We start from the raw sequence: 12,354 nt of genomic DNA, 5'->3' as shown, positions 1-12,354 counted from the left end.
CTGCCTGTAGCCTTCTCCATTCCCCACCCCCTTATTTTCCTGAGCGCCCTTTCTCATATGTGCCTTTGTCTGATTCCCGTGTATTTTCTTTTTCTTTTGTGGTAAATAATACATATAACAGGAAATTCACCATTTAGCCATTTCAGAGTGTACAGGTCTTATAACAGTGATGTTTAGAACACTTGCGATGTTGTGCAGCCCCTTTTGTCTAATCCCAGAACTTTCTCACCCCAGATGAAAACCCTATACCCGTTAAGCACATGTCCCCCCACTCCCCATTCCTGGGCACTGGAAAATCCAAATTAGCTTTCCAGCCCTGCGGGTTTGCCTGTTCTGGCCATTTCCAGTGTGTCTGTCCTTCTCTCCGTAAGCCACAACTTCCGTGGTGGGGTGGTGGGCGGCGAACGCACACATGTCGGTGGGTGGGTGGGGGGCCTGTTGAATGGAGCACAGAACACGTGCCTGGTAAAACCCTGTGCAGGGGTGTCAGGAGAGCCCTGGGCTGCGGGTCCGCCAGGCATGAAACCAGGGCCCCGCAGTGGTGGCCGGTCCAGAGGGGCAGGGCCAGGCATCCTTGTTAGCTGGTGTGCCCCAGCCAGGCGACCAGAGGTGGTCTGGGGGCCGCCAACAGGATGCATGGGCTCCTTATTGGGAAGCCATCGGTGGAGACCTGTTCACTCTGGCTGTGGAGCGCGGGGGAGATGGAGGCCTGGAGAGCCCCTGGGGGACATCTGTTGAAGCCCCCGCCCTTCTGGCTGCATCCCCTGCAGAGCCTGGTGGCCCGGAGCCAGCATAACACAGCGTGTTCCCCCCACACACACCTCCTCCTGGGGGAGCGGCCTCAGGGCACCAGGGAGCCTCTGCCGTACAGGCCAGCCACTCAGTGGCGCCCGTGTTCCAGCACGCTGCAACACTGTCTGGGGTCCTGTGGAAACGAGGTGGGGGGAATGTGCCAGCATGGGGGCTGGCAAGCAGGAGCAGGCGGCCTCCTCGCACAGGCTAGGGTACACGTTCGGCAGAAACAGGGCTGGGCCGTGGCCAGGGGAGCAAACTACCTGCTCCTCCGGGTAGCAGTTGCCTGGGTGCAGCCCCCACCCCACCCCCGTCTGTACATGGGCCGGCCACATCGCTGGGGCATCCCCGCATGGGTGGCTCTCTGTCCTGGTGGCGTCCGTGTGCTGGTCATTGCTGCATCCAGGGCCCTTCAGGGACTGCTCACAGGATGAGGTCGGGACAGGCCCAGTGGCCAGGTGGCCACACTGAGGAGCGCACCACGGCTGCCCCAAGTTCACTGCCGAGGGGGCCTGTCAGAAGGGCCAGTAAAATGTGGGGGCTCCCCCAGGCTCGAGGAGTGTTATCCTGGTTGCTGGAGGCCCTCCATTCCTAGTATCTGCACTGCTCGGGGGCATGTGGGGCTCAGCTGCTAGGCCAGCGGGAGAAAGTCTGACTTCTTTCTGACCTCCAGAGCCTCTTTGAAAGGCTCCTCCACTCCATCCCCACCTGGCCAGCATAAGTCTCCTTTTCGATGAACTGCAATTACATCTGGAAATGCCCCTCACCTATGTTCGCAGGGCCTGCAGGGGGAGGGATTCTGCGGGCCTGCACGCTGAAGCCCCATGGAGGTCTGCCTGCCCCATGGTGGAAGGGAGTTCTGGGTGCAGGGAGCAGGTGGAAGGGAATTCTAGGCAGAAGGAACAGGAGGCATGGCTGGGGTCAGCCTTGGCTCTGCAGGTGGTGTGGGCACTGGGGTTTGCCTTGGGACAGGGCCTCAGATAGAGGTGTGGTTCAGAGTGGAGGCGCTCCAGAAGGAGGCAGGTGAAGACGGAGGTCAGAGCTGGGAGCCCCAGAGGTCCATGCAGACTTAGAATCCGGAGATGGGGCAACCGATGGATGTGGGAATGAGGGGTTTCCCTTAGACACCTTTTACCTCCTGATGCCCAGTGTTCTGTTGTATCCTGCCCGGCCTATGAACTGTGGCCAGGGCCTGTGCACGGTGCCCCCCAACCCCCGCCTCATCAGCACAGGCAGGAGAGGTGGGAGCAGCTGGAGAGCTGGCTGCCTGACCAGGAGTGTGGCCAGACAGCCTGGGTTAGGCTACCCTGAGGCAAAAGGGGCCTGGCTGTGGGATTTCGAGTAGGTTGTGGGTGGGTGGGACACACAACCCTGCATTTCAACAGGGTGGGCCCAGATGTTGGGGTCGGGGCCCAGGTAGAGGGCCCTCTCCCCTCCAGGGCAGTGGGGACCAAGGACTTAAAGCTGAGAAGGCAAACACAGGACCCTGCCCCTGCCCACTCACCTCCCCACTGCCCCACCCCCACTCCATCTGTTTCCTTATTTGTAAGATAAGACAGACCCTCTCTTGGCTGTGATGGGTTCGGGAAATGCTTTGAAAAGGTGCTGTGTTCATTCAAGGTACAGCATCCTGGCCCTAAATTCTCGCTGTGTGACGATTTCATAGGGGGTGACGTGGGTGAGCGTTTTTGTTTTCTTCTGTTTTAGTATGTATAGGTCTATTTTAATGTGGATTAGGGAAAAATAAGTCAACCAGAGGCCCATGTTCATGGATAGTTTTGCGTAACTGGGCTGAACCACCCGGCGTGAGCTAACCTAAGCCTGGAAGGTAGAGTCTGAAGGCTGTTGCCGCTCAGGTTTGCCTGGACGACCCGGTGAGGACGCCCTTAAAGGACCGGAGTCTGTCAGTGGCAGTCCGTTGCAGACAGACAAGGGGACAGGCCTGTCGCGGGGCTGTGGGCGCCGCATGTGGCCAAGCTGGGTGCCTGGTGTGTGGCGGGGACACAACGGGCCGTGACACCCTCTCCTCGCCTCCACCCTGGATTCCCGGATTTCAGGAGAGCAGAGCGCAGACATCCTCAAGTCACACGGGTGACCGAAAGCTCAATCCAGTTTTATAAAAATAGAACCCGAGACAAATGGATGAGTCTCTCCACTCCCACCCCCAGTGCGGAATCTTTCCGAAGGAAATTGCCTCCTATTACTTCATTCTATTACGGAGAGCGTGGCTCACAGAGCCACTCATCCCTCCATTAATTTTCCGTGGGGAATGGACTGTGCCTTCTGGCTTAATGGAGGAGCTGGAACACCACGGGTCACCTGATCGGGGCCGGGCCCTGCCATTCCAGGAACCCTGACGCCCGTGGGGCCCGGTGGCACACAGGGCGTCTGAACAGAGCTCCTGGGAAGGGCATCGCCTGCTGTCTGTGCTAACCCCAGACAACAGCCCCCGCGTGCTTTGTGGGGAGTGGGAAAGTGCTTCCCCGTGGGCCCTTCTCTTCCTCTCTTCCCACTGGTGAAGGCCTACAAGAGGGGCCACGGGTGGGCCCCTAGGGCCAATCTGGGGCCGTCCCCCACACTTCAGGGCCTTCTCCTTCCCATCACCTGCCCGAGATCTGCCCTTTCTTAGGAATCTCCATCTGCTTCCAACCAGATGGCTTTAACAGCAAGGCCATCCCCCTGCCCTGGGACGCTGCTTCCGCCCTGCACGCCAGAGGTCAGAGTAAGAACTTTCCATTTTCATCTGCCGCTGTGCTAGGCGCACTCAGGGTCAGGGACTTGCGTGCTTCTTGGAGGATGCGAGGGCCTCTGGCAGAGGAGGTGACACCGAGGCCGGCTTCTCTGGAACCCCGTATCTGGTCCCATCCGGGCTGTGGCTGGGCTCGGTGCCCCAGCCTGGAACTGCCCCCGCCCCCGCAGCTAAGGCGGCCGCTCTCCACTCTGCGCCCCCACAGCCGTGACTGCCCACTCGGAGGGCACCGCCCGGGCTGGACAGCCCCAGGCTGAGGTCTCTGTGACAGGCTGCTTGTACCCCAAGCTCCTGGGCCGGGCTCTGTTCCCAGCCTCTGCTGGGGCTGTTCCTCTTTCTGGAATGCTCTCCCCGCCCATCATCCCCTTCTCCTGGGGAACGTCTTCATCAGATCCCAGCTTCAGCCTGGATCTGGATCACCCTGTCCCCTGTGGCCGTCGTGTGGCACATGGTGTTTCATCACATGGTGTCACCCTGCCTGCACACCTCTGTCCCTCCCGCTGTGTACAAGCCCCACAGGCAGAGCCTGACAGGTTTCGTGCTTACCAGAGTGGGCACAGCCACTGGCCGAGGCTCTGAACGGGACGACGAGGGCTTACTGTTGCTTTCACACACAGGCAGACGCCAAAGCTCTGGGCACCCAAGTCTGTCTGGGCATGAATGCTGTTCTGCCAGGAGCTCTTTCGGTGGGCTGCCATGGGGGGCCCGCCAGAGCACTCGAGGCAGATGGGTGTGCTGGGCTGGTTAGAGGGTGCCCACCCCCATGCCTCATGTCCCTAGATTTGGGGGCCGGGGGTCAGCCCAGGCAGGGAGGAGCAGGTGCCTGAGCTATGTTGAGGAAGGTGGAGCCCAAGAGCCAGGCAGGGGTTAGGTACCCCAGTCCAACCCCTCCCGTCCACCACCCCCATGCGCATATATACACATTCTCTCTCTGCGGGGAGGGGTGGGGGGGGGTGATCCTTCATGCCCTGGTTGCCAAGGAGACAAGGGCCTGCAGGTGAGCCCCTGGCAGGGCCCGCACCCTCCTGCAGACAGCAGGGATGGGGAGGGTGCCGAGGCCCAGTGCTGAAGCTGCCTGCTCTGGGACCTGAGCTGCTGGGTCTGTGGGATCGAAGGGGGCCTGGGTCACGGGGCTGCCCAGTGCATGAGGGCCAGTGGTTTACCAGAAAGTCAGGTGAGGGCCTTCAGGGATGGGGCATGGGTGTGTGTGTGACCCTGAGCCGTCCCAGCAGCTCTGCCTGGATCTGCACAGTGGCCCTGAACCGGGGCAGCAGGGAGGCGGAGGGAGGGCAGTGGTGGGCAGAGAGCTGGGAGTGTGGGCAGCGTGACCAGTGGCCGGGTGCTCCTTGATGTACATGCTGCTGCTGGACGGGTTGCCCCGCCAGCCTCTGCCGCAGGCAGAAGGTAAGACCGTGGACTTGGGGGCCGCTTTTCCTCCAGTTGGTGAAAATGTATCATAACCCATCCTGCCTGGTATGTGCCAGATGCCGGGGTGATACTCGAGGGAAGGAGAAGCCGCCTCTGTTCTCCCAGAGCTGAAAGCAGTTGGAGGAGAATGTTCTGGGGAGGGGGTTTTCCGCTCAGTATCGGGATAGTTTGACAATAATTGGGATTTGCCAATGGAACGAATGAGTGAGGATGGCAAATTTGTTCTGCTTGCAAGAGCCTTATGAAAAGAGTTGCTTTGTGATGGATGGATAGATAGATACAGGATAGCTGATGGACAGATGCACGGGTGGATGGATGCACAGATGGATGGGTCAGACAGATGGATAGGTTCATGGATGGCTGACGGGTGGAAGGGTGGATACATAGGGGATAGATTAATGGGGAGGTGCATGGATGGATGCATGACGGAGAACAGACTGATGGTTGGGTGGATGGGAGGTGGATGGTTGGAAGGAGGGGTGGATGGATGGATGGACAGAGGATAGACTCATGGATGGGCAGGTGGACGGATGGAAGCGTGGATGGGTAGAGGCTAGCCAGGCAGTCGGCTGTGTGGGTGGGTAGGTGGACAGTGAGCGGCCCTGCTAAGAGGCCCCTGGTACAGAGTGGGTACAAGCAGTTGTCCTGCAAGAGGCAGGAGACCTCCGTGCTCTGAGGGTCACGATCATGGGGGAATGGGAAGTGAATGTTAGTGGTACATGTATGCCCTTGCTCCCACACACACCCTTTCCTTTGGGTGTGTCCTCCCACGAGCACCAGCTCCCCGCTAGCGAGGCAGAGTCCCAGCGTGCTCCTGTGCGTCACCACGAGTCCCGTCTGCAGCAGCCACACAGGGAACCTGAACCTCCAAACCCACGAGCGTGGTCACCCGCCTTTGTCACTTGCTGGTCAACAAGGCCTTCGATGGCTTGGCCCCGACAGGAGCTTGCTAGGGCCGTTTGGAGGTCGGGGGAAGACATAGGGAGCCTCTGAGGGGCCATCTGGGATGTGGCCAGCCCGGCACAGGAAACGTGGGGGCCATGGAAGGGGTGAGCGTGCCCCAGGCTTCCCAGGGGCACTGGGTCCACCAGGGGCCTGGGATGCCACCTGCCCATGCAGCATATGCCAAGCGCAGGGGGATACGGGTGCAGCCAGGGGCACGCAGCCGTTCCTTTTGGAGCCACAATGACCTCTGAAGTCCCTGTTGCTAACTGGACAGGAACCAGAGTTTGCAAACTGGTGGGCTGGACCTGGCCCGCGGCCTCGCAGAGTTTAACATGTTGTCATTTTCACCTGTTTCTAATAATTAGGGGATTTTAAAAACAAGTCACGACTTCTGGCTTCTCGAAAACCAAAAATGTTAGCGGGTCCCAGGTTCCTCATTGTGGTCACTACCCTGCTGGCAGCAGTGGGGCTGGGGCTGGAGGGAGCCCCCGTCGGGCAGGGCTGTGCCGTCCACGTCCCCTGCACCCCACCTGCAGCCGACTTCGCTTGGCGTCACCTGCCCAACCTCAGCAGACTCTGAGTCTAAGATCCCTGGGTCGGCTATTCTGGGGGTCACCCAGGGGACGGGGTGGGGGAGGGGAAGGGCAGGGCAGCCCCTGTCCATGGCAGTGACCTCCTGACTCCCCCTGCCCCACAGCTTCACGCAGGCCATGCTGAGCCAGCCCAAGATGGAAAGTCTGGATAACCCCACGGCCTACCGTATGGGCCTCGTGCTCCTGGGAGTGGGGAGCACCTTTGTCCTCTCCAGTTTCTTCGCCCTGGGCTTCACTGGGACCTTCCTAGGTAAGACGCCGAGGGCTGGGGGGCCATGAGCAGATGCCCTCTGGGTCCTGGGGGGTCGGTGCCCGGCTGGTGTGTTGCTCTGCCCCTAAGTCTAAGGCTCTGGGCCCTTTGCTTCTGCAGGCCCCTACCTGTCCATGGTTAGCCAGGGAGGCTCGCTTGTCTCATCTGGCCAGTTGGCTGCCAGGCCAGGTGACATTGCCATTTGCTGCCCTTGGGACACAAGCCAGGGCTGGTGCAGGTCTGGAACGGGTGTGGGTTGGGGGGACGCCACTGTCCCTGCTCTGTGTTCCCCACTGCCTGTGGCTCAGGGGCTTTTGGGCTCCAGTCCTCATGACATCAGCAACTTGCCCAAGGAGTGCAGCTGGGGGAGGCTGCCAGAGCAAGGCCATCTTGGGGACAGGGACAGAAAGGAAGAGGGAGCCCAGAGAAGGAGCCCAGCAGGCAGGGGCACATGGGAGGTGCCCACCCCTCCGATGGGCTGGGTCAGGGCTTCCTGGGTCCTTCCTGGTCTCAGCCCCTGGCCAACTTCACCGAGCTGGCTTCAATTTCCTCCAGTGCCGGGGCAGTCCCCAGTGCCCTCCTAGTCCGCCTGGGGGCCTCTCTGTCCACAGGCACTTGGGGCCTGCAGGCTGCAGGGGAGAGCTGGGAGCTCTGAGGGCGCTGTGCTCACAGGCAGGGGAGACTCACGGGAGCAGCACGTGCAGGGGGTGGGAGCTGCGCTGGTCGCCCACCTGCAGCAGCGGGACCCTAGGCGGGTTACGCCTCATGTCCGGCTGGAGCTTTAGGTGCTCAGGGCCCGGAGAGGGGCAGTAGGCGGGAAGGTGGGAAGAGGTGTTGGGAGCTCCTGGGTCTGCCGGGAGGGAGCAACGCACTGGGGTGGACAGGAGGGAGGCCCAGGAGCAAACCACAAGTTCCAGGCCAGGATGGTGGGCAGGTGGGCCTGTGTGTGGAGGTCCGGTCTGACCAGGGGTGGAGGTCAGGTGGGGGCCACGTCACAGGTGTCCCTGAAGGCCAGGCAGGGGCCTGAGGCTTCACTGCTGGGTAGGAGGACCTGGAAAGCTCTCCCAGCGACAAAGAGGTTGCACTGCTGGGGTCGTGGGGGAGGAAGGGCCACGGAGGGAGGAGGGGTACTGTCCTGTCTGCCTTGGGTCCTCTGAAGACCAGGGTGAGTAGCCCAGCAGCACACAGGTGTGGCACAGATGTGGGCAGAGAACTGGGAAGGGGCCGGTGTGGGAGGTCAGGGTCGGGGGTGGGGGGGAGTTGCCTGGGGGAGCCAGTCAGGATGAGCAGCCAGTGACTAGCCCAGCAGCCCGGGATGTAGGGCACGGCGGCCGCGTCCCTCCCATGAGTCAGCCCCAAAGCGGGTTTCTGTGCCATCCACCTCTGGGCCCACAGCCCCTTTCCTGCCTCCTGGGAAGAAAGCCTTCCGCAGCTTCCCGGGTGCCTCCTGTGCCCCTGGAGCCCTTTGTCTCCAGATAGCGGACTCCTCCCGCCTGCGGCTGCCCTACTTCTGTCTCCAATGAAGCTCAGAGGCATTTCTGGGGCGCGGAGGCGGGGAGGATGCGCCGGTGCCCTTTCGTGAGCAGCACGGTGCCCGCGGGTGTGCAGGCTGCCCGTGGGCCCGCGCCCAACAAGGCATCTGTGCCTCTGTGCCCCTTAGAGCGGCCTTGGGGGGAGGCCACATGGCCACGTTTCGGAGTTGCCGGATGCTGGGCCAGGCTGGGGTCAGCCGTCTGATGGTTGCACTCTCCGCTGTGACCAGCTGCTCTCGGCTCCTTGGCGGCCACAATTCCGGGGCTGCCCTCTGGGTGGTGGGCGGTCCAGGGTGGGGGAGCGGAATGGGCCCCCTCATTTCCCCCCACATGGGAGGCGCTCACCCAGGCCACATGCTGGGTGAGAAGGGAGGATCTGGGGGCAGAAATAGTGGGCAGCAGGCAGGTCTGCTTTCGAGAGTGGAAGGGTCTCTTTCAGGAGGTGACATGAGCTAAGGGAGAAATGCCAAAGGAAGAAAGCCGCTGGCTGGACAGGGAGCAGGGAAGGGCATCCCTAGCAGAGGGAACAGCATGTGCAAAGGCAGGGGAGAGGAGCAGATGGTGGGTGGGAAGGTCCTTGAAGGCGTCTGCATGCCTGTGGCCTGAGTGGGCCCAGCACCCGAGGTGTCCCTGGAAGGGGTTAAACCTAGCCCCCAGCTGGCCTGGCCCCTCCGGGAGGGCAGATCCCAAGGTGCCCACCCTGGGGTCTCCCTCAGGAATGGTGTGGCCAGCCTGTGAGCCTCCGGTCCTGCCCTGCCTCGTCCACAGGTGATTACTTCGGGATCCTCAAGGAGGCAAGAGTGACCACATTCCCATTCAACGTCCTGGACAACCCCATGTACTGGGGCAGCACAGCCAATTACCTGGGCTGGGCCGTCATGTGAGTACTGGGCCTGCCCCCGCAGGCTGCCGCTTGGGGAGGCGGGGACAGCCTTCTGTCATTTGCGGGGCTGAGGCGATCCCCGGACTTAGCGAACTTCCTCCTGAAGGACGGGAGAGGCGAAGCCCCCAGGCCCACATCTGTAGCTCCCAGGCAGCTGGGAGACAGTGGGTAAAGGAGGGACCGTGGCCGGAGCCAGCACCCCTTCATATATGGATATAGAAATTTCAATTTCATGTACTTCCCATGGGTCATGTCATACTCCGTTCCCTTTTTTTTTTAACCACTTAAAAAATGGAAAAACCATTTCTGGCGTACAGACCATAAGCTGCCAGCCGTGCACTAGAACATGAGGGCCAGTGGGCCCCCAGCGCCTCTAAGGCTCAGGCTGTACAGAGACCTCGGGTGAGGAGCCGGCAGCAGGAGTGCCGCGGGCTCTGGGGTTCCAACCGTGCGCCCCTGCAGCATGCTTCCTGTTTGCCCATTTTGGATGTTAGGGCTACTTCCGTGGGATGTTTTCCTGTAGACAGTGTTCTGCTTTTACTGAACACTTGAAACCGCGTGCCTGGAGTGTTACAGTCGCTCCCAGACACCAGGAAGTTACAGGACACAAAGGAATGAATCTCAAATGGGATGTCAGGAGCGTGATCCTTCCTTGAAACCCCCACCTTTCAAGGCAGCCCAGATCGGAGCACTGGGCTTTGAGTGCCAGGAGCTGAAGGGGGATCTGTGGGTCTGGCCAGGACGTCTTCCCCTGCCCCAGTCCCACTTGCAGGCCAGACAGCCCCCTTGCCTGGACTCGGGCAGCAGGATCCCGGGGGAAGGGTCCGTACCCCTAGAGTCACTACCCCTGCCCCCACTGAGCATCTCCCCGCGGCCCACCCTACAGCTTCTTGATTCTTCCTGCTGACCTCCTTTCCCTACCCGCTGCCAGCACACCCGCTGTTCTCTCCTATTTCCACCCTCATTTAGTCTTTCCAAACCCAGCTGTGTGTCCCCTCCTCCAGGAAGCCCTCCCTAACCCTTTGCTCCTTCCCACCCCCCCACTCCAGCTCCCTCCTCTGTGCTCATATGGGCCCTCCAAAGGCCGAGCTCACATGTGGGTCCCCTCTGTGCCCCAGTGGGGTGCCTGGTGCCTGGGTGAGATGTCACCTCCACCTCAGGGCTGCTGGGCCATGGCTCTCAGGAAAATGAAGCCCTAGAGAAGCCTGGGCTCCCGGAGGCCCCCTCAGGAGGACATCAGCCACATGGTGATGAGAGAGGGCCTCTTCTGTGGCTCAGGATGTGGCCCGGCATCTTGAGAGACGTTAGAGGCCATTACCTGAGCTGCCAGATGCTGTCCTCCACCAGGGGCCCCATGGATGGGGCTTCCTGGAGCTGCCGGGTGTGCTGGGCCCCTGGTGGGCCTCGCATCAGGATTCCCGGGGGCACGAGGCACCGGGGCCTCCTGCTCCGTCCAGGTCTCACCTTCTTAGCTCCCTTGCCTGAGTGGGACGCCCCGTCCCCAGGGTGTGCCGCCGGTTCCGTAGGACCAGATCTGCCACCGCCTTGGGCTCAGGGCCAGGCATGTGGCTCCATCTGGACCTCAGTCTCCCCATCTGCAGAAGGAGATGATCCTCTCCACACCGGTTGTTAGCGTGTCAAGGTCAAGAGCGGGGCAACACTTGGAAAGGGGTGGAGTTTCATGTGCGTGGAATGGAGAGGGGGTGCCCGCTGGGCGCATGGGCCAGGGCCCAGTGTGGGGGCATCTCAGGGGTCAGTCTGAGCAACACTGACTATAGATCCCTGGCCCTGTCTTCCTGAGCTGGCTGCTGGCAGGTCCACCCAGGTGGGAGCCCACCTGCTGCCCGCCTCCTCCCCAGCTCCTGGGGTGCCTGACTTCTGAGTGCGGAGGCTCTGCTCGCTCTAGAAAACCAAACCAGGGCCAGTGTGTAAAGCTCTAGGAGAGCAGATTTCATTTCAGTCCCAGAAGGGTCTCTGTTAGGTGTTGGCATCTCCCCTGGCCGTGGCGAGGGGCAGACAGCCTGTGCGGCCCTGGGGGATGATTCGAACAGAGTCCACAGAATGGGGGGGCCCATGAACCCATTTCCCTCTCTCCTCCCGGCCATCCAGATGCTGCAGCCCAGCCCCTGTGGAGCCTTGGGGATCCGAGGGAGCTAGAAGAAGGTGGGCCCACAGCTGGACAACAGGTGCCCCCCGGCCCTTCCAGCAGGGAGCCCACGGAGGGCCCACTGGACACTCCACATGCCCTTGGGGACACCAGACCCATTTCTAGAAGACAACCTGAAGACACTATCAGTGAAGGGCAGGTCCCCTGGGACCGCCCTCTATGCAGAAAAGGACCCGCTTGGCCACCCGGGCGACTCTGAGAGGGCATTTTTTCCTTCATGATTCATCCCCGCTGTGTCCTGAGCTGGGGGACCAGGGGCGTGAGAAGAGGGGTGCGGGCCCCTGTTTGAGGATGGAGCCAGCCCAGACATGGTCAGCAGGCAGCCAGTGTGGGTCAGGACTCTGAGAGAGAAGGCTGGGCTCGGCATCTGACGCTGTCTTCTCCGCAGGCACGCCAGCCCCACCGGCCTGCTGCTGACCGCGGTTGTGGCCCTCGTCTACATGGTCGCCATCCTGTACGAGGAGTGAGTAGACACCTGTCACACACAAGGAGCACAACCGCCAAGCTGGGCCGGACTCCTCGTCACTGCTTGAAGCAGCAGGCTTCAAGCCGGCTCAGTGGAGCTTGGGGGTGCTGGACGGGAGGTGCCGAGGGAGCCCAAGCCTCCTGCCCCACGAAGACACCCCCCTCCATCCACGCTCCGGTGGGGTGCATGGCCTGAGCTGGTGGCATCACCCCTGAGACCTGACCAGAGCTTCTCTCCCTGCCCACAGGCCTTTCACTGCTCAGATCTACCAGCAGAAAGCCTCCCCGTCCCACAAGAGGAGCTGACCGGGCCTGCGCCACGTTGCTGAGCATCTGCTGCCTCCGGCCTGCCCCGAGTGCCAAGCCCTGCAGTGGGGAGAGGGGCCCCGGCTGCTGCTCGGTGTTCGTGCCTGGCGAGGGCCACTCCAGTGCCTTGGAAACCTCTGCCTTGGGGGCCCTGGACATGCTGTTGTCTGGCCACTGAGTCCCCACCCCCGCCCTGCTGCTCCCAGTATGTCCTAACTCACCAATAAAGGCGCCCTGATGCCAG

The 12,354-nt window shown here is 61.5% G+C and overlaps 1 protein-coding gene across 8 annotated transcripts in view; it reads left to right on the top strand.

Moving 5' to 3' along the window:
- The window catches only part of PEMT (phosphatidylethanolamine N-methyltransferase), an 85,239-nt gene extending 72,885 nt beyond the window's left edge, over window positions 1-12,354 (top strand). For all 8 annotated transcript variants that reach the window (XM_032321274.1, XM_032321272.1, XM_032321273.1 and 5 more), the window contains 4 exons: window positions 6,612-6,757; window positions 9,058-9,169; window positions 11,728-11,802; window positions 12,053-12,354. In XM_032321274.1, coding sequence (XP_032177165.1) covers window positions 6,612-6,757; window positions 9,058-9,169; window positions 11,728-11,802; window positions 12,053-12,110 — 391 coding nt within the window. In that variant the 3' untranslated portion in view covers window positions 12,111-12,354. The remainder of the gene's footprint in view (window positions 1-6,611; window positions 6,758-9,057; window positions 9,170-11,727; window positions 11,803-12,052) is intronic.

Source organism: Mustela erminea, chromosome 18 (assembly GCF_009829155.1).
Source record: "Mustela erminea isolate mMusErm1 chromosome 18, mMusErm1.Pri, whole genome shotgun sequence".
NCBI classification, from domain to species: Eukaryota; Metazoa; Chordata; class Mammalia; order Carnivora; family Mustelidae; genus Mustela; species Mustela erminea.
This window is presented reverse-complemented; position numbering and strand designations above follow the sequence as displayed.